Below are 22102 nucleotides of genomic sequence, written 5' to 3' on the forward strand. Positions count from 1 at the left end.
TCTTTGCTCGTCCGTCTGTCCGTTCGCATGTAATACGACTCCCTATGAATTGAAATTTAAATACGAATTGAGGATGATACCGAAGTCCTTATACGTAGAGAGAGGTGAAGTTGGTTGACTTGTCAGAGTTGACATGGTGATTTAGGTCTTGTTGATACTCCACTGTTGATGAGACTGTTTATTGCGTTATAGTAACGATTTCTTCATTGGGTTTGATGAAGATTATTTTTTAAGCTGAAAGAGGGTTCTGGCTTTTCTTTGTTTAATAAGTGAGTTTGTATTTCTTTGTTTTTTTAGATTCTTTTCCTTCTCTTTTTTGTTTAGCTTCAAAATATTTCTTAAGGTCAAGATGAATCACTTAGAGGCTGGTTCAATTGTTCTCTGCTTTAACTATATGATTAAAAGTCGGACTACATCCTGAATAGAAAGGTTGATTAGAGTCCTATCGAATAAAATTCATCTGTTGCTGCTACGGAGTACAAAGGAACTATTTTTAATAGCGCTTGGCTATTGCGAACAAGTCATCAGCATGCAGACGCATTCTGCGCATCGCATATTCGAACGTGCACGACACCACGAAATACATCGTCTACGAAGTACAGTGAGCTCAATGTATGGTCGCTGCTCTAAATTCAGATCTTCTCTACGTGGTTGTCCCAGAGAATAAACAGAAAATCTATCATTTTGATTCTCTTTTTTGTCTCTTTGTTTACTCACAAACACTTAATATTTTGTAGATCTCGGGTTTTTCTTTTGTTTCCTTATATTCCTTGCGTTTTCTTTTTCTCCATCGCAGCACGAAAAGCGGCATTTCAACTGCAGAACGGACTAAATCCAATTCTGGCAGACACAAACAAAGCAAATAAAAACGGTTGCTTGACGTGCGGTAATCAAATGAGTTTCGTTTGCCTTTTGTCAATTGGATTTGTACGGGGGAATTCGTTCGGTAAAACGCCATGTTTCTAGAGAGGGAGGTCAGTTCCTTTTTTTTTTTTTACTTTTTTTTTTATCGCTGAACAGCGATTGATGTTATTCTGTACTATTGTTTTATTGGACAGCAGTTAAGCCCATTAAATCTATCCTTCCTTCTAGAAGTAATTCAAGTAAGTGCGGTTTGCTCCACCCTTCTATTGTCCCTGTATCGCGGGTGAAGAAAATGCTGTGCTGCCAGGATTTGGTTTCTAACAAAATAAATAAGACTTTCCTCCCCAGAATGTAGCAAGTTTTGAGCAACTTCCACAGCGTGCAATGAGTTATGTACTTCAAATCCTATAGGAAAAGGGGCCGTGTGAAACTGGCGAAATATTTTTCTTTTAAATTATTTTCTTTTTGCTGTTGAGTCCAAATTTATAATATAATTAGTAGTAGTAGTAGTAGTGGCGAATGATACAAAAAAGCAAGCTTATAAAACAATAGCCAAAAAAAAAAAAAAAAACAACTTCCCACATCACCTTTCCTTCCCCTCCAGTACAGTAATTTGTCTTTGAATTTATTCAAACCATCCACTTCCACAACAACAGATGGAAATGTGTTCCAACAATCAACCACCCGCTGCTGAAGGCAAACTTCCGCACATCTGTTCCGCAATTGTTATTGTTGTAGGATTTTAGGAGCAACTAAGGCATGGCCTTAGTTGCTCCTAAATTGCATATTGTCTGTAAATTGCATGTGTTCTGAGGTCGATTTTCTGTTTGCTGGACGAAAAACCCGAGATTCAGGGAGAAAAAACCATGCTATCCTCGCCTCAGACGGACTAATTCAGCCACATTGTGAAAAAGACCCATAAAAATTCCTCACGTCATCTCCAGGATTCGAACTCGTGTCTTTTCCACTCGGTGTGGGAAGGACGGAGATCCTACCAACTGTGCTACACACGAGGAGTATTCTTCAACTATCCTTCCTCAGTTTGAGGAAGGATAGTTGCAGCAAATCAAGAATCCCATCAACATTCAGCTTGCTCAATCCATTCAGAGCCTTAAACACTTCAATCAGATCTCCTCCCAGATGCCTATATCTCTAGACGCTACAATGTGTACAACTGAAACCTTTCTTGGTAAGACTACCCTTTTGCTTCCTGCACCAATCTCTTTGCCTTTCTCTGAACCCGTTCCAGCAGATCTACATCCTTCTTAAAATAAGGCCTCCAGACCTGTATACAGTACTTAAATACTGCCTAACTATGGTCTTATATAATGGGATAATCACCTCCTTATCCCTCCTATGAAAGTTCTTATATATGATTGGAAAAGTCCCATGAGCTGTCTAGCAGCCTGTCTGCACTGTTCAGAGAACTTCATATTGATGCTCTGTTACCACCGGGTCTTTTTCATTTTCCATTACCCTGAGTGCGGTCCTATATAGCTGTACGTTAATTTGAGATTACTGTTGCCATATGCAGTTCCTTGTATTTGTAAATGTTAAACTTCAAGTGCCATTTCTCAGCCCATCTGCCTGTTTTTTCTAGGGTCTGGCTGCAGTAGGTTACCTTTATTACTATCGTTAACCACCCTGCCGCCATTTTATCACCTGCAAACTTAGACATTAACCTGATATACCTTCATCAATGCCCTTAATAACTATAGAAAACAGCAGTTGGCCCAGTACTGAATCCTGGGAGTCTTCACCCGCTCAACCCTCCCTTTATCCACAATAATAAAATCAAAAAATAAAAAACTGTTCTGCGCTTTCCTCATATAGGTATCTATCCAACTAATTTTGAATTTCTCTATGCTGTCAGCCTCAATCACCCAGGGAGACAGCTTATTCCAGCAATTAAAAGCTTACTGCTTAAGAGAAAACTCCCTGCAGTTTCATTCTAAACATGTAATTTGAATTTATGGTCCCTAGTTCTGGAATCACTTATAACAGTGAAAATATCGCCCTCATTCATTTTTACTTTCATCTCTCTGTATCTTATGCTTCTCAATCAAGTTTCTCTGAGGCGCCTAGTGACCAAGTTCGTTATTCCATATATTCGAAGTCTTTCCTAATTTGGGTGCATATCTTGCCGATCTCATCTAGACGCTAGTACCTTGCCCGTACTTGAGTTTCCCTTTTGAGAAGCTCAATGTCTTTTTTTCAAGGTGCGTGCATCATACTTGGACACCGCATTCCAAGCGTTGGTCTTACGGTTGCTGTACACAGAGGTATTATGACCTTCCAGTCTCTATAAGCAAATGTTTGATTAATCATTGAGAGGATACCATGGGCTTTCTTTGCTGCTTTTATGCACTGTTCAGAGAACTGCATGTCTGGCTGTGTCTAACTCCCAAATCCCTTTCTTCCTCTACAGTTTTAGCTCAATCAGAACAAAGTGTATAAGTTATTTTGGAGTTGCTGTTCCCCAGGTGTAACCTCTCATTTTCCTGCATTAAAACGGCTGCCACTTTTCTTACCATCCCTGAAGTCAATGTAAATTGTTCCAAAGAAGCTGTGCTTAGCGCTGATCATTAACTAATTTACCCATCCTGGCATAATACCCTTTGTCCTTTCATTGAAATATTGATTATTAATTACTCTTGATCATTGCCTCTACGATTTTCCCTACCACTGAAGTCAGACTGACCAGTCGGTAGTTACTCACTTCACTCTCTGAACTACCTTTATGTACTGACAATACATTGGCATTTCTATGTTCCAAGGGAAGCTAGGACCCACTGATGTAGACCTCTCTAGCCTCCCCCTCCATCTCTAAGGTTAAATATATACATTTGAAATGAAAATATAGTAAAAATAAACATATTTTGCGATTAATAAAAATCATAAGGATGGAAAAGAAATATGATCTGTTGAATATTAGTAGTGGCAAATGGTGGAAGAAAGTGAGCTTATAAAACATCAGCCAAAATAAATAATGATTTATTGTTTTTTTAGTGATTTTTATTATTCTCGCCAGGGGTATTCTGGCTGCTGGAAATAAAAGCAAACACTTCTGGTGGTGTAGTATTTGTTTCCCAATATTATCTATCGAAGTTATAAAACTATCAGCTGTTACCGTGGTAACGATTGTTGTGTTCTGAAGGTAAGGCAGCTTTTCTTAGGTTTTTAGTGTGCTGACATCGAATTGGAAAATACGATATGCTGTCTGAAGCTAATACGACTTTATTGACGTTAAACATTAGAAAATTCAGACAGGGATTTAGCAGCATGGGTTAATGTTGTTCATATTAACTTATGAAAAGTAACCTTAATATCGTTTCGCTTATTTTTCATACTTTCTTTCCTTTTTAAAGATTAGTTTACTTTCTTTCTTTTCCTTTAAAAAACTTTTTTTTTCTTTTCTTTTTAAATCGCATTTATTTTTCTTCCATTCTGTCTTTTTCTTTTAAAAATCTATTTTTATTTCATTTTTCCCTTCTTTTTAAAACGTATATTTATTTTTCTTTTCCTTTTAAAACCATTTTCTTTCTTTCTTTCTTTCTGCCCTCGTGGATAGTACAGTTGGTAGAATCGTTGTCCTCCTCGCACCGGGTGGTCAAGACTTGAGTTCTAGTCCCGTCGATGACGCGAGAAACTTTTATGGGTCTTTTTCACAACGTGGCCGAGTTAGTCGGTCTCAGGCGAGGGTAGCATGGTTTTTCCTCCCGAAATTCTGGGTTTTTGTTCAGCAAACAGAAAATGGACCAGAGAATACACGCAATTTACAGACAGTATGTAGGGAGCAATATGGCCTTAGTCACTGATGCTCCTAAAAATCCTATTACAACTTCCTTACTCCTCATTCCTCTCTTATTGTTTCTTTCTTATTAATGAATCGTATTCCCTAAATTCTGTACAGTTAGGGAAATAGGAAGCAAATTTTGTCTATTGCCAAATTCTAGATTCTTTCTAGATAAACTTCTAGATTTTAAACTAATGCTGCATTCTATAAAACATTTTTCAAGTGGGTCTTTTACTGATCAGTACCAAGTTTACCAGTACAGTACATCTGCAATTCTACAAGATCTCAACTTTAATTCTACTACTCGATAATATAATCATTTTCCTTTGTAACTTATGACAATGATCTCGTATCTGTAATACAAATAATATCTTTTGATCACAGTGTTCTGATAATGAAGATTTTTTTGTTTTTCTTTTGCAGATGGTGCTGTGCGGAGGAAGAACGACCGTCCATTTCTTCGTAGTCAAGATGACACGGTTATGTTGGAAGCTCTTATTAATATTCTGTGTCATCGTGCTTTTAACTACCCACGGAACGTGGTAGGCGATTTTATTTAAATAAAATGGATAATGATAAACATATATTGTTTGCGATAAATTACTGTATTGGAAACACCTCAAGGGGAAAAAAAAGCTTATTCATAATGCATTTTTCCTAATGCCATTTTATATTATTAGAATAAGGTTCCGCTCAAGGTAGCTGTTGGCTACTGTTTTTCTAGGATTGGAGACACTATATCAAAGTAGATATCGCGAGGAATGGTATACCACCATTGATATCTACTCGTATGGCAACGTTCCAAAGCTGTCTGAGGGGGACAACCTTGCCTAATGAGAAGAGGGGTATTTTTGCAAAAACAAGTGTCCTCAAATGGTGGATTTCCATGATGGAACGCCTCTACGATTGTCATTACATCGCAATACATTTGGTAGGATCGCGGTCCTCCCAAACCGGATGGAAAAGACCTGAGTTCGAGTCCTGCCGATGACGTGAGGAATTTATGGGCCTTTATCACAATGTGGCTGAGTTAGTCCGTCTCAGGCGTAGATGGTGTGGTTTTTTCTCCCTGAAAATCGGGGTTTTTCATCCAGCAAACAGAACACACACAATTTACAGATAGAATATACGGAGCAATATGGCCTTAGTCGCCGATGCTCCTAAAATATAACAACAACACATTGGCTGTTCCAATATGCTGTATACCGGACTTGTCTTCGTTGACTTTTGTGGACCTCGAATGTCGGAACTCAGAGGACGCAAGTTTTCCTATGGTCAGCAGTTTTTTGATTTTTCCTCCTTTTCTTTCCCCCTCTAAATGAGGACCAATTAACAACTTTATTTGCTACTAACCATAGGTTACCTGTAGACACGGTTACGATGTACAGTGTTATTACTTTCGCAGACTGAAACTCTACACCTGTCCCTGGCGTGATTTATCGCTATAATCCCTTTTGGATGTTTGCTTTTACCCTTCCCCTTTTCCTCTCCCGCCTTACCTTAGTGGGAAGCCACACGATACGAAACTGACGTCACATATATTGGTAATTAATTTTCGACATTGTGCTCGGGGTGGCTTAGATGGGCGTAAGCTACACGGAGGACTTAGGTTACTGAACAAGATTCGATACGAAATAGATTAACGATCTCCAGAACAGTTAATAGATGCCATTCGCAGTAACCAAGGAAATATGAATGTTCAGTTAATTAAAATCAAGTGGCGCAGAAGAAAGCAAGTTGAATCAATTTTTGGTTTATTTTTTTAAGAGCTAGATTAAATATTGGGTGGAAAGTTTATCTGATAGAAAACCGAGAGAGAGAAGAGTTATGTCGTTCTCCGACAGAGGATGCTTCTTAAGTTTAAAGAAGGACCTATTTTTCTTTCTCATATTTAAAAATGTATTCTTGCTTTCGTTTGACCAAGAACTCAAAGAAGGCGCTGCTTTAGCATTTACCTTCTTGTTGCCAGATGAATAAACCCAGTTTTCAATCAACGTTTGCAGAACGTAGAGACGACTTGTTTCCTGTCTTACATCGCAAAAGAATAAATCCTCGTGCAGCAGATTAGCGTAGTTCTTTTCGTGTTAACGATTTTTGCAGTCCCCCTAACCTTCCTCCCGCTAGAAAATGAGAAATCGCATCGTCCTCAATAAGGAAGAATTCCTTCTCTTTTGGAACACGGGAGTGTATTCTTTTGCCCGTCCCTCGATCCTAACTGTCGAGAGCTCATAATTTTCCCGTGCTTAGAGTCATCAATTCTTCTGCTTTCTGCCACTCCGTGCTCGGGTTTCGACAGCGGGAGTGCAGATTATTATTTTTCTTGTGAGTCTCGGCTCAGCAACAGATGATTTATTTTCTTCGTGCTTTCTTTCATGAAACTAATCTAGTTAGAAAATTTTTGAAGCTCTCGCTAATGCAAGCACACTCTGACGCTGACAACACTGAGAGAAATAAATGGCTAATGTGGTTTCTGTCGGTCTGGGGGCGGGAGGAAAGGGGGGGAAGTGTACAGATAGTTGAGTCTTGGGATCATTATGGTGCCATTACGCATTTGCATTCAACAATCCCGTACAAAGTTTGGAGAATATTTTTAATCTGCCATTACAGCTTACCGGTATGATAAACTGCCTGCGTGGGAGGATATATGGTGAGTGGGGAAAGACGGATAAAACGCATTTCCTAGAAAATCAATTTAAGGTAGGTGGCTGCAAATTAATATTAGTACACTGAATTTTGGCATGATATCGAGTCGGGACTTTCTGCATGCTGGATTTGCCACTAGTTTTGCGTTATGGGTAGTTCTAGTTTTCAACAAAACGGATTTGATTGTGGGTCCTTGTGATTAACAGTTGTTTTCTCTCTTTTCATAGAACCAAGCCGAATCGTGACGCTTTTAACGATTCCCTCGGTCTTCCTTATATTTTCAGTTTTCTTTTGACTGAACAGTTCGAGTTAAAAATGGTTCGATGAATGGTTCCCATTCTGATATCGTTTGAGTGCCATATATTGAGTATCAATATATGGCACTCAAACATATTGAGTATCAATATATGGTTAAAAGGAATGTTCAATTTATTATATATATAGTTTGTGGTAAGTAGATCTTCGAATATAACCACTGCCCACCCATCTGTGTAACCTTTTCCCATACGCAATCATGGAGATTCCATTTTCAGAACTGTTTTCATCAATGTCCATAGATATTGATGACGTCGGGTCAATGTAACGTATGAATTTCATTGTGAGGAAGGGTCTTAAGTCTCGGGCTTCATGTCCGTGGATTATGGTGGTATATCCAGTGTTTTTCTATGTTACACTAGTTCATAGTTTTCCCAACAGGTGCCTTGCGACCGCATCAGCAAGGAATGGCTGAAGAATCTAAGAAATGTCTCCACTTTCGACGCACTTTGAATCAGTTGGCGCTGGGCTTTCATCCTAGTACTACCACCAAGCATATCATCGCGAAAGATTGGACCTTCCTGGTAATAGACAACGATCAGGAGAATCTCTTCGCACAAATGGCAAACTGACGAGGAGATTTGCCTAATCTATGGCCGTGTGCGCAACCATAATTCATCTGTATTTCTAATTATAAGAGTGTTAGTTGCTTGCTGGTGTTAAATAACAAAATTGTTTAATACTCCCTTCTAGACAGAAGGCTGCACTAGGACTAAACCGTAATAGAAAGTGCAGACAGGCAGAAGAGGGAAAAGGAGCGTGTAAGGAACTGTGATTGGTTTCTTACTGTATACCTTTTTCGCTAATCACGTGACCACAAAAATCTGCAATCGATAGCACACCAGGAAAGTACATTCCAGACTTATAAAAGCTTCTTAGTCTGGTGGTCACATATCTTCCTTAATCCACCGGGGAGAAAGAGATTCAGACACCATACGAAAATTATTTAAGCCCGTCCAAAGTTTTTGAAGAAAAGACCATTATTATTATTATTGTACAGAATTTATCTTTTTTTTTAAGGAGTTACATTATCGCGATTTGAAGTAAGTCTTTCTAAGTAACTTGATGAGCAAAACGAAACTTCAAATATTCAAATTTCTCAGGGCAAGCGTTTATTGGAATTGATTCTCGAGCATACAAAAGCGATTGCTGTGTCCAAAGTGATAATTTTGGACTTTTTCTTTTGTGGGTAGTACGAGACTCTAAGAACTCTTAGAAAGGAGATCAAGAAGCGTTTGCAAGGACATAAGTCATGCATGACTTTCCTTAAATTGACAAAATATAAACTTTGCAATTTATCTCTGTTATAAGTATACAGATTCACTGTGTCTATTGAGTTACAATACCACAGAAAAATAAATAAATAAAATGTCACAAACATAAGAGTGGCCCTGATTTAATCGTCAAACTTTGATTGAAGACTGCATTATTTTAATAGTTTTTGCTCAATTATTTCTTTAATTCACTGAATACCATACTTCTCGATAATGGAAATAATCGAAAGGATTGGGACTGAGCTCAGTCTGCTGCTGATTAATTAAATTTGGGGTAAATGAGCCATGAATGAACAAATCTGTAAATTTTAAAAATGCATTTCCCTCATTTGCATAGTCTTTTTGGCATGTGAAACACATGAGTTTGATGGATGGCTTTCTCTGGCTATTTGTTCGATTATTATGACTTGCCTCAACCCTTCCAATACTGAAAGATTTCAAATCAAAATATTAGAAATAATGTAACCGCAGTGAACCATAAAATCCGCCATTTTACTAACCACAATTCTTAAAATTCGACACAATTTACACAAGGACTCGTTAGAAAGTTTTTAAATCAACAATGGGCATGCGTCATTGGTAAATGAACGGGTGAAAGTAATATTAGATACTATTCCGGATGTCTGGCACAAATATAGAAACATGCAGATAATTTAATGAATGTCAGCGTGCATGAAAACGCGAGTTAGCTCCTGCTGGAACTTACACAAAAAGATTTCGCGCGATATGATTACTGAACACTAATCGAAAAGTCACTGGATTCAATTAAAAATACGGAATCTCTCTAGCGGATGGATTGTACCACGAAAGATAGCTCTTGGCGGATTATACTTTACCAAGTAAATATTTACGAAGGAGTCTTTAATACACCTTGTAATATCAACGATGAATTTCTTTACATTTGATTTTTTTTATTTTTCATCTGGATCTCACATTTACTAAGCAGTAATTATTGGCTCTATCTGAAAATGTTTTTTCTTGCATTATCTAAAACCTGCCCAATCAGAAATATTCCCGGAGGGTAGAATGAGAACAAACATCGCGTATTTGGACGATCTTTTTAATACATATGAAAAGTGGATGGCGTTGGCAAATCCTGGTAAAAAAAATAAAATTAAAATTCATTTCTGACTTTGTTTACTTGTTGAAAAGAAACCGCATCTCTTCACGACTCAATACACACCCACGTATTCCAATTTTTTTTTTATACATCGATATCGTCTGAATTCAAAAATTTTTCTGTAATATTTGAGACTTGTTTGCTGCTGCTGCTGTTTGATTTTTCGACAAAATATTCGACAAACGAACATACGCAATTTGCAGACACGATACACTGACACATTACGGCCTTATTTGCCTAGGTGCAGTTCCAAAATAACCAATAATTAGCTTTGCGTTCAGTCGCCATTATGTAATAAGCAGACTGGCCAAAAAATCTTTGTATTAAGACAATCGTAGAAAGAAGAAATGTAAATAATTGCTAATAAATGCAAAGAAAACTGATTTCAGGTGTTGACTCGTTTTCACGCAATCTGACGAGTAATCTGAAGCCAGGATGGAGTAAACGCGTGATCTATCAGACTTTGAAAAAGGTCTTATCGTGGTACACGTTTAGCAGGAGCCATGATCGAGAAACGAAAGAAAAGACTAACTGGTTTCTCAAAAGCCATCTTAAAGGTTTTTAATGACTGGAAAGCAAGCGGTTCTTCCACATCTCAACTGAGGACTGTACGGAAAAATAGGACATCCATTGTACAGAAAATAACATCTGAATTCAACCAATCCCAGACCTGCCCCATTTCAACCCGTACCATGAGCAAGGAATTGAAGAAATAGGGTAATAGCAGATGCCTGCCCATTCGGCAGCCACTTATTTGAGAGAAAAATGAAAATTCCGCTGCAGTGGTGACGAGAACGTCGTGATGGGATAGTGGAACGATTGAAGAAAGTCATGTGGTCAGACGAATCACGATACACTTTGTTTTGCACTAATGGTAGGCAGAGAGTGTGGCGAGAACTTCACAAAGCGATGGACCCTGCTTGCCTTGTTAAGACAACCCAAGCATCTGAAGGTGCTATCATTGTATGGGGAATGCTTTGTTGGCATGGGCTGGGTCCGTTGGCACCAGTGGAAAGTCGAATTTCATCCAGGGAGTACCTGAATTTTGCATCAGGTCTACTGCAGTGTTACACTTTTATTCCGAAAGTGATGTTCACTTTATGGATGATAAGGCAACAGTGCGTCGTGCAAGAATGATTGATTCAAAGAGGATGACACGGATTACCACCATATTCTCTGACTCCCACATTCATTTAATCTGAATCCTGTTTGGAATGTGTCAGATATACTGGAGAGAGCTATTCGGCAACGAAGTCCTTCCTTCAACTTCGTGGCAGCTAAGGGATATTTTGTTAGAAGAATGGTTAGAATTAGACCAAAACGCCCTAAAACACTTTGTGGAATCCATGCCGTACCACACACTTGCTTTTATTCAAAGAAAAGCTGCTCGATTCGATACTGAATAAAAGTTAGTATTTTTTTGGCCAGTGTATGTATAATGAAACCCTTGTGGATTAACTCCAGCCTTGAAGGACTCTAGTTATAAGGCTTATGGGAGAAATTTTTCTCAGCATGTCCAGCCTTAGTTGAAGAAAATTTATTTCATAAAGACTGTATTCATTTAAAAAGATGAGGAATAAACGTTTTGCTAATGCTGGTAAGGATGCATTAAAGATTCAGGGAAACTGCTAGTTCGGGAAGGGGTGGGTGGAGTTAGAGAAGTCAGAATACCTGAGGTGAACGTCGTTGGACAAAATTTCACTTGCACTCTCTGCGAGAGCGTTTGTGTGCAACGATTGATTACTCTAAACACAGACATCACTGTAACAAAAGCAAAATCCGCCGAAAATTAAAGATCTCTGTGAGGAAAACACATTTAAATAACTATAAGGGGTATTTATTGATATCAAAAGCAATAAAGCAGAAAAGTTAATTTGTCTATACAATGATGCCAGGAGTATTGTGAACAGTTTCATCGAATTTGAGCTTTTCTTCAAGTAATGCCGATGTATCGAGCTTAATGAGGCCTCGTGAGATTCAAAGATACGAAGCGAATTTCATTTCGGTGAGTAGCTTTAAAGCGAATTCTTATATGATATCATTTACATCGTTAACGGGTGCCTATACAATTCTTCTTTGAACTTTGCCAGCCTCTACACTCGGCCACTCATGAAGGCAACGTAGTCCAATGTTCCACATCATAATATCTAGAACACTGTCTTCCCTAAGATTTTATGTTCGTGCCCTCTGATTCTTGTCTCGTCTCGCTCACCAGTGAGAATATTCCTTCCTCGTTCATTTTACTAATCCCCCTTCAAGGTTTTATACGCTCAATCAAATCCTCACCCTAAGGTGCTAAGCGCTGCAAGCCAACCATCTGAGCAGTTCCTCATATCGATAATGCTTAGCAATCTTCGTCAAACTAGTGTTCTTTACACCTTCTTTAGAAGTTCTAGATATGTTTCTTTAGATGCGGCGTTCATACCTGGATACAATTATTCCAAGCTTGATCGTCTTACCTTATAGAGAGGGATAATGACTTTCTCTCTACTTGCGTAATTCCGATAAAACACCATGCGTCCTTCTTGCCATATTGTACAATCGACTCTAATTTTTACAACTCGAGTTCAAGTCGACTTTGCTATGCCCCGGAAGCTACTGTAGTTTAAATAGCTTTTGTTTAGGGACGATAAAAGAAACTCTCACAGTAGCGACACCTGAGAATTGCCTCATCTGGCCGTGTTATTCCGTTCGTGTGTGTATTCTGACTAACTTAGTCATGGTGTGAAAAAAAAAACCACAAAAGTTACCACAACCTACTTCTTATACGTAGACTGGAAATGCACTATATGGCAACAGTATTAAAACAAACCAGATGATTGCTACACTGCTCGACAAAATTAATCGTGCAGCTTGCGATGAAGCGGGACAAAATTTGGTACGATGGTGTACCACAGAATAAGGATGAAACGAGGAGACAGCGAGAAACTTCGGACAGGTATAAGGGACATATATAGGGGTTGTATAAGAATGACCAAAAAGCTGATTACAGAAGTCGATACAAGGTTCTCAAAAATATGGTCACGTGATATCAATATGGCCTATGATCACTCCAACGGCTAAATAGGCCTGACAGCAGTGAACCATGCTCCATATAAGTGTGTGTGTATATGATTCTATGGCAACAAATCCCATTCTTCCACCAGCGCAGACCTTAGCTTACCAAGAGACTGAGTAATTGGCTGTCGACCTGCAATGCGACGCCCAAGGAAGTGGAAGTCCCACACATGTTCGATCGGATTTAAGCCTGATGATCATGCTGGCCACTGCAGTCGTTGGATATCATCAGTTTCAAGGTGTTCCTCCACCATTTGAGTCTATATGCAGTGGTGTTGTTGTGCATGAAAAGCAAATCTTAGCAAACCAAACCCCTAAAAAGTCGCATATTGGGTCCGAGGATCTATTGACGTTGTAAGGATTTTAGGAGCATCGGCAACTAAGGCCATATTGCTCCGTATATACTGTCTGTAAATTGTCTTCTGGACGAAAAACCCGAGTGGCCGGGAGAAAAGCCCATGATACCCTCGCCTAAGATCGACTAACTTAGCTACTTTGTGAAAAAGGCACATAAAAATTTCTTCTGTCATTAACGGAACTTCCAGGATCTATTCTCGGTACGTCTGAGCAGTTACGGTATCCCTCTCAAAAACATGAAGCGGGTTGCGGCTGTAATCATTATTATGCCCTACACGAGTACACCATCCTCCACCGTAAATGTCCGTTTCTCCGATGTTGGAGGAAAAGTATCGCATTCCTCGTTGTCTCCAGATGAAATAACGTCTAGAATCTCATCAGAGAACAGAACTGTACCCCATTTGTCAGGGCACCAAGTCACATGTTCATGCCACCAGTTTCGACAAACTCTGATGTTTTGGGTTAATGGGATTTTATTTATTTATTTTATTATTATTATTGTTTCTTTGTACTTTGTTCCGGCCTCCAGGGTTTCCCCTATACGCCGCGGGTTAATGGGATTTAAAGTATTTGTGTATTGTACGGCGGTCTCCAGGGTTCCCCCCTATAAGTCGCAGATGCATCTGACAAGACATTTTTTTTTTTTTTTTTTTTTGATTTGGTAGTTGTTGGCGCATCGGCTTCTGTGGCCATATTGCACCTCCCAAGGTTTTTGCAGTACTTTGATCCAAGCCCGAGGCGGGAATCGAACCCGCGACCTTTGGGTTGTCGGGCAGGTACTTTACCCACTCGGCTAGCCCGGTCGGCTTGACAAGACATAACGCCAATGCCGGCAAGTGAGTGTATGTGTAGGTATGTACAGTGCATGTGTGGGTTGTGTTGAATGTTGAGTGCTGGCGCCTGGCATTTCGCAGCCAGGGGGCAGAGGACACATGGTCCCCCGCACCCTGACTCCCATCCTAAGCCACGTTGGAGGCAGCCAGGATCAATCACCAATAAGTAGACTCTTACTGGGGCTATCAGGCAAGCCTGGGAGCCCCAAGGTATTCAAGGAAAGGAAATAGGATTTAGGTGGAATGGTATGGGAAATGAAATGGAAGGGAAGGAAAGTGGACAGAAAGCAAGGAGAAGAAAGAAAAGAAATCCCCTGAGTAATAAGAGAGATGTGTGAAAAGGTTTACAGGAAAAGAAACATATAGGGAATCAATTTTAACACAGTCTTAAACACCTTAAAACTAAAACTACGATGTTTTATGGTGCAGAGCCAGCAACAGGGTTAATGGGATACAAACCACTGGCTTCCATGCATAGAGTCCACTTGAATTGAGCATTCTTAACACAGTCCGTTTGGAAATGTTTTTACCTGTGGCTGCAGCAACCTCAAGAAGACAGTTGATGACAGGACATCGTAGTGTTCCGTCTTGCTATTAGAGCCAGACAACGGTCTGTTCTGGTTGATGTGGCCTTCTGGCAACCTGGGCCAGCTCTTCTGGTAACGGTTCATGTCTCCTGAAACTACTTCCATAGTGCCGAAACGACCCTGTGACACTTTAGGCTAACGTGCCACCTGGTACTGCCTGGCTTCAAGTCGTCCAACGCATCGAAATCTTAACGAATCATCTAAACGATGATGAATTACCATCCTGAGTACTAGAGATATGACTATCCCACTGAGCAAGCCAAAAAACGGGAATGAAGTGATGTGGTCTCAACCCGTGTTTTTAGGCATGAATTATTTGTACATATGTGCGACTCAATAAAGTGGCCGATCGTGTTCCGGAGAGATGCTGTTCCCCCATTCCATAAAGATAGGTAAGGACCCCTTCAACAACAATGGTATTTTGAATAGATCCAATATGAATTCGTTAAGAAGAGGTCATTCCTGACCAATCCGATATATTACTACGATGTAGGCATTATACACTTGGATGCATGTAACGCTTTTGGTATTAAACAAATACGTATGTCCAGTAAAAAAAAATTAATACACATTTAATTACAAATGGTTTGTTGCTTTTGAGGCTAAACGGGCCTCTTCGTCAGCAAATACCAACAGAATGGAGACATTAAAGACAAAATTTTAAAGGATATAGTTGGGCGCGCAATGAGGCGTGCTTGGGCGAGAGGTTGGCCATTCAACCACTAGATTGGTGTTCATTGTTGATGCATGGACGTGTGTGGTTATGCTTCCAGCGCTTATCTAGTCTCAAAACAATTGCCTCCAAGATAGGGTGTAGTAACATTCCCTTGCTACGGTTCATAGTTCTTGAATTACATGATATATTAAGCGACTCTAGGCAGAGGCGGTGGCGAAAGTGTCATGACTGGTCAATCACTGCATAGTTGCTCTTAGTCGTCTAAGAGCGACTAAGAGTCACTGCATAGTCGTCTAAGGTCATGATCGGTCGACCGGAAGTGTTCCGCGATTGCGGATTTGGTCAGTCTCAGCAAGGCGAATCGATCTATCGTGTTCTGCAAAGGCGATCTTGAAGGCGTCTCGAGGTTTCACCTAAGTAACAGCTGTTACAATCTTTGCAAGTTATGCGGTATACTACACCGCAGCGCAAGAGAGGGGCAACCGGAGTCTTCACGTTTGGAACCAGAGAACGCAAGTTTCTACCAGGTAGATGCACGCATTTTATGTTGTATTCTCGAAGGATTTTTGAAATCTGGCCCGACGTGTCCGGATAGTACGGAATGTAGGCGGTAGGTACATTGTCATGAGTTGATGGTGGTCTCGAGTTAATCGCGAGCCCCTGCGCTTGCAATAAACAGTTGTTCAATATGGGTTGGATAGTCACAACTGACCAAGTCTGTCCTCACTCTGGAAATCTCGTTGCGCTTAGCTTCATCTGTGCTGGAGTGGCTCCAATCCCGGGAGAACGAGGTGCGGGCGGTGCTGTTGAGATGGCTTGGGGTGTGGCCAGGTTTGTAGTTGGTGAACTGACCGCACCACATTGGCTTCCGGTATACTGAGGTTTCCAGGTGTGGACCCACGCGTTTTACCAGCCATCCAAGAATGGAAGAGATCCGTCCACTTCTAACTATAAAATGAACTGGATGAACACAGATAAGGAATTGAGGTACTCCAGTAATATTATTTCAGAACCACGTGGGATGACTGTGAAGATGTCATCGATGTATCTGTACCATGTTCATGTTGTAATAGGTACAGGTGGGTTCAGGAATATCTGTTCTTCCAATTCTTCCATGGCGATGTTGGCCACGACGGAACTAACAGGAGCGCTCATGGCAGTGCCGTGCACTTGCTTGTATAAGGAATCTTCAAAGGTAATTACGCTGCCTGATAAACACAGGTTGAGGGTAGTACAGATGTGGACAATGATGTTCTACTCGGTAGGTTTTGGTTATTCTCCAGAAATCTCTTGGTGCAGCTTATGGCCTGTTGGACAGGAATCGATGTAAATAGGGACACTCCAGCACAGATGAAGCTAGGCGCAGCGGGATTTCCAGAGTGAGGACAGACTTGGTCAATTGTGATTAACCAACCCACATATTGGACAACTGCTTATTGCAAGCGCAGGAGCCCGCGATTAACCCGAGACTGCCATGAACTCATGACAATGTACTTACCGCTTACATTCCCTCCTATCCGGGCACGTCTGGCCAGATTTCAAAAATCCTTCGAAAATACAACATAAAATGCGTGCAGCTACCTGGTAGAAACTTGCGTTCTTTAGTTTTCAACGTGAAGACTCCAGTCGCCCCTCTCTTGCGCTGCGGTGTAGTATACCGCATAAGGTATAAGGTATAAGGTATGTTAGTGTCTAACGGCTCCTGGGATTTCTCCCATCTCCGCGGGTGTACATTGTATCGGGGCCAGAGATTTGAAGTGTGTGGGGGTCATGTGCTGTGTATTGTGTTGTGCCCTTTGTTCCTCCGGTCTATTAGCCGCCGAGCCCCTAGTGGGACCCGACGTTACCACACCATGCCACGGGGAGGCTGACCGGGTGTACCACTGTAGCTAGAGTACTCTGGCGGGTCCTGCCACCTACTTTCCTGGGATTTCAGTGGCTAGGACCAGATTTGAGAATGAGATGATCGCTGTTTCTTGAGCAACGGTTGTAATTTTAACAGAGCGTAGGGTTGTTCGCTGATAACTTGTTCTAGGGCCAAATAGGTCGGGCAGTAATTTTGATGTTTTTAGATTTAGACCTGTGGGGGCATGAGTGTGTGTGTATATAAAAATATATATACACACACACCCACACACAAATATATATATATATAAACTAAAAAAAAAAAAAAAAAAAAAAACGTTGTGCAAGAGAAAAGTAAGGGAGGAAGGCAAAGACTGGAGGGTAGGAAACAGAAGAAAGGGGCCAATAGAGAAGATGGCCCCTGATGACAGTGTAGCATGCCCAACGCCTCACCAGAGAGAAGAGTGGGGTGGCGGGTGGACGAAAACCACCTCCCCACAAAAAAAAAAATAAATAAAAATAAAAAATAATAATAATAAATAAAAAAAAAAAAAAAAAAATCATTCTGTAAGAGAAAAATAGGGGGGGGGGGGGAGTAAAGAACGGATGGCAGGAAACAGAAGAAAGCCGGGAAAAAAAAAAAAAAAAAAAAAAATGAGAGAGAGATATACCCCGCAAGTTCAGGGTAGGTACAGCTAGCACGGCCAGTCAGTTGCAGCCGACAACTTGCTGGAAATCCAGCAGTGTGAGTGCTGCTATGGTGGATGGGTCATGTTCAGTAAGGTCTAGTTCAGGTGCCGTCATTGGGACTCCATTTGGTGAGTCTTTGTCGCATCCAGACTGAAGGCTGGTCCAGTAGTCCATCAGAACGAACAGTGGGGGTGGTCAAAACCGGGAGTCCAAGATTAATGGTCAAGTCCAGGGATCGATGCTAGGCCTCTTCTTGATGAGATGTGTATACCGCATAACCTGCAAATATTTAAACAGCTGTTACATAGGGGTGACCTCGAGACTCCTTCAAGGCCACCTTTCAGAGCACGATAGATCGATTCGCCTTGCTGAGACTGACCAATCCGCAAACGCAGAACACTTCGGGTCGACCGACCATGACCTTATTCCCAAGCGCGACTATGCAGTGATTGACCAGTCCCGACCCTTTCTTTATTATTATTATTATTATTATTATCCGTTTATTTCCATAAGGAAACCACCCCGGGACGGCAAAGTGCCAGGAGGGTGCTAAGTACATATCAGGGTGCGAGATACTACGTGCAGTGGGTTACATATACTGAACACGTAGTCTCGTCCCGAAATATTATATACACATTTTATGTTTAATGTATACAGTATTTACACATTGATGATTCTGTACATACATTATACAACTCATATATTTACAATTCACTAATAATTCCATCTATAAATTACATATTAACATAACTGTTACAGAAGGTATATTTTTACAGTCAACAAATTATTATTGTTCTTAAAGCAGAAAGTTTCTCTTTTACTCTAAATTCTTTGGTACTTTGCAGCCGATTCATATTTTGGTAAGTCTGTACGAATCCTGGAAGATCTCTTTCCGGTATGTTGCATCCTCACACAGTTTTTCGGCATCTATGTGTAGTGAGTTAAATATTTTCGCTGCATTTGATGGGAAGAATCTTTGCAGGCTACTAAGATTGTTCAGGACTGAACGCAGTGGATTATTTACTTCTCCGCAACGTCTAGCAGTGGCACGCGGTTTGACTAGAATATTATCCAGGACTGGAGCATCCACTCTGCCTGTGAGCATTTGTGCGAGAGTGTGTATGTTCCTGTTAATTGTCCGCTGCATCCAGGGTGTGATGTTAAGGTTTGAGTAGAGAATGGCCCTTGAGATAGTAAAAGGGTGGCCAGCAACTCTGTTAAGCCATCGCAAGAACCAGTACTCGATCCCAAGGACGGACTTATAATGTGAATCTGGAGCTGAAGACCAGATTTGCGAGGCATACATTGCAATTGGCAGGACACACATTAAAATGTACTTGGTCGCTAGCTGAGGATCCCCAATTCCTACCAGTTCCTGTCTAGTAGCCCATAAAGCAGCGAATATTTTTGTCTTCATATGGGCGAAGTGTTGAGCAAAGGTGAGTCTGTCATCCCACTTAAGACCCAGGTCCAGGTGAGAGTGCACTTTTACCACATTAGACCCGTTCACAGAGATCGAGATGTCATTTTTATTCTGCTTGCAAGTTATGGTCATTTGGGCAGACTTCTGCGCATTAATACGGAGCCCGATGCAATCCAGGTAGCTCTCAAATTCTCGGATTGTGCTATTTGCCATCTGACAAATACCTTCTGCTGATTCATGGTCTTTGGAAGTGATGAAGAATTTTACATCGCCACCGTCTCTGGCTAGAGTCGCTTAATATATCATGTAATTCAAGAACTATAACCCGCAAAAGGGAACGAGACTACACGCTATCTTGGAGGCAACTGTTTTGAGACTAGATAAGCTCTGGAAACATAACCACACACGTCCATGCAGCAACAATGAACATTAATCTAGTGGATGAATGGTCAGCCTAGTGCCCACGCACGCCTCATTGCGCGCACAACTGTATCTTTTAAAATTTTGTCTTTAACGTCTCCATTCTGTTGGTATTTGCTGACGAAGAGGCCCGTTTAGCCTCAAAGGCTACAAACAATTTGTAATTAAATGTGTATTAAAACATTTTTTACTGGACATACGTATTTATTTAAGCAGTGGATCCCTGTACTACAGGCCCATTTACTCTCAATTTTGGTATTATTTAAGAACAGTTCGAATGCTGCGGGAGCAGTGAGTTTGGCTTAGTTCTAAACAGAATTCGATGATTACGTTGTTGGGAGTAGGAAGAGTATGAATGTTCTCTTATGTTTTTATTATTAAATAAAAGTTCCTAAGAAATAGACGGGTCTGTGCACGAGTTTGTGCGATGAATTGTTTTTTTATAGTATCTTACGTACTGTGACACCAGAATGTTACTTCAACTACGCCTTGTACACTTTAATGAATACAGAACTCTGTAAAAGGCCAGGAATATGTAAATATGTGTTAAGTTATATTTGTGCAGTGAGTTTTTTCTGACCACTATGCCACAAAGAAAGCGATCACCTGGAACGCCTGCCAGGTACCCGTTTACACCACGAGGAGGTGGGCCACAACTAAGTGTAACCGAACCAGATAGCTCACAGCATGAGGTGGAGTGAAGTCAACTCGACCTTCACTCCAGATAGTCATTCAACTTTTCACCTTTGGTGTATCTTTGGTGTACCCCCTTGAGGGTACTGTGGGCTGTACTTGAGGAGCCGACATTCCACACCTAGTTAGGCCTTTGCTAATCTCAGGGGCTGGATAAATGATGCATAAAGGGGAATAGACGTAACGCATTTAACATCGTGTTACGTCATTAGATTATGGTTTCTGAGGCGGTTAGCTCCTGTCTAGTGATCCAGAGTTCTTTCTTACGTTACGTATTCAAAATGAGGCAGGAAGCTTCCTCCAACATCTCACTTAAGCTCCAGGTCAACGTGCGAGCGAACCTTTAGTGCTGTAGTGTCATTGATAAAAATTATAATTTGATTTCCACAATTGTGATTTTAATATTAGCTAACGAGTAGTTAATTCTGGGTATAATGTGGGTGCTTGAGGCTGACAGCTTGGAGAAATGGAAAGGTTTCAGTTACGTTATGTGTTGATGACTTACATGAGGAAGGAAACACAGAAGTAGTTCACTTTCTTTTCTTATATATTTATGTTTTAATTTTTTATTTATTTTATTTCTATTTATTTACTATTTATTTAATATTTTTGATAGTGTAACAAACTCTTGTGGCTTCCTCGCGCTATACGGCTAATACTAAATCAAGCTCGAGACAATTCGTATAATTTATAAACCCAAGCATCAGTCCAAAGCGTTTGCTCATACAGTTTGTGTTGTGCATTGAAAATGTGGTTGATTATTTCTCAGCGGTTTACATTACTCGCTCCAGGCAAATATCTTGGAAACACTGCTGGTAAGGACCTTGGGAAGGAATTATTGTGGATTAGAGAAAACTTCGAGACTGAGATCAAACAAAGCTCTTTTTGTTCCATAGTTTCCAAGAGCTTTTCCCTGGAGACCGATTAAACCTGCCTATTAACGTTTTTCAAAGACATTTGTTTATCTTTATCAGACAACATCTCTTTCCGTCTACTATAAAACGAAGCGTGTTTACTCTTTAAATATCCTAATCATCGTCAATCGGTGCAGCTTTAGACTATTCTTTGAACACAGAAAAAACTGCCTGAGGACAAGTTTCAGTAAACAGGAAATATTGAAGCAAGTTTATGCTTGTGAAGATCTATTGGAAAGAACGCTGTCATTGTTTTCAGAAATGATATGAATATTTCTCATTTTCGAAGTGGAGGAAGAAAAAACAAAACAGCCTCGATTATTGAACCATCTCTCTGAAGTCTTTGACAAAAAGGTATGAATGTCAAATACCAAAATATTTATTTAGTACATGAGATATATGAATGGATAGGGCAGACGCAGATTTGTTCATCTACTCCATCCTCCTCCTCTTGTTGTCGCCTTTTCTAAGGGCCTTCATTAAATTAGTAAACAGACAGCCTTCAATAACCTTGCGAAGGAACTGTAACTTCCAGTGGAGGTTACTTTACCGTTGTATTTATGCGAGTGTATTACTAGGGACAAAGCGACACAAG

The 22102-nt window shown here is 40.4% G+C and overlaps 1 protein-coding gene across 2 annotated transcripts in view; it reads left to right on the top strand.

The window, feature by feature from the left end:
- LOC150089819 (glutamate-gated chloride channel-like) overlaps positions 1–22102 on the top strand; it is a 301453-nt gene that overhangs the window by 151114 nt on the left and 128237 nt on the right. For both annotated transcript variants that reach the window (XM_090389662.1, XM_090389663.1), the window contains exon 2: positions 5084–5202. In XM_090389662.1, the coding sequence (XP_090245788.1) occupies positions 5084–5202 (119 nt within the window). The remainder of the gene's footprint in view (positions 1–5083; positions 5203–22102) is intronic.

Source organism: Mastigoproctus giganteus, chromosome 2 (assembly GCF_048544385.1).
Source record: "Mastigoproctus giganteus isolate SK-2022 chromosome 2, ASM4854438v1, whole genome shotgun sequence".
NCBI classification, from domain to species: Eukaryota; Metazoa; Arthropoda; class Arachnida; order Uropygi; family Thelyphonidae; genus Mastigoproctus; species Mastigoproctus giganteus.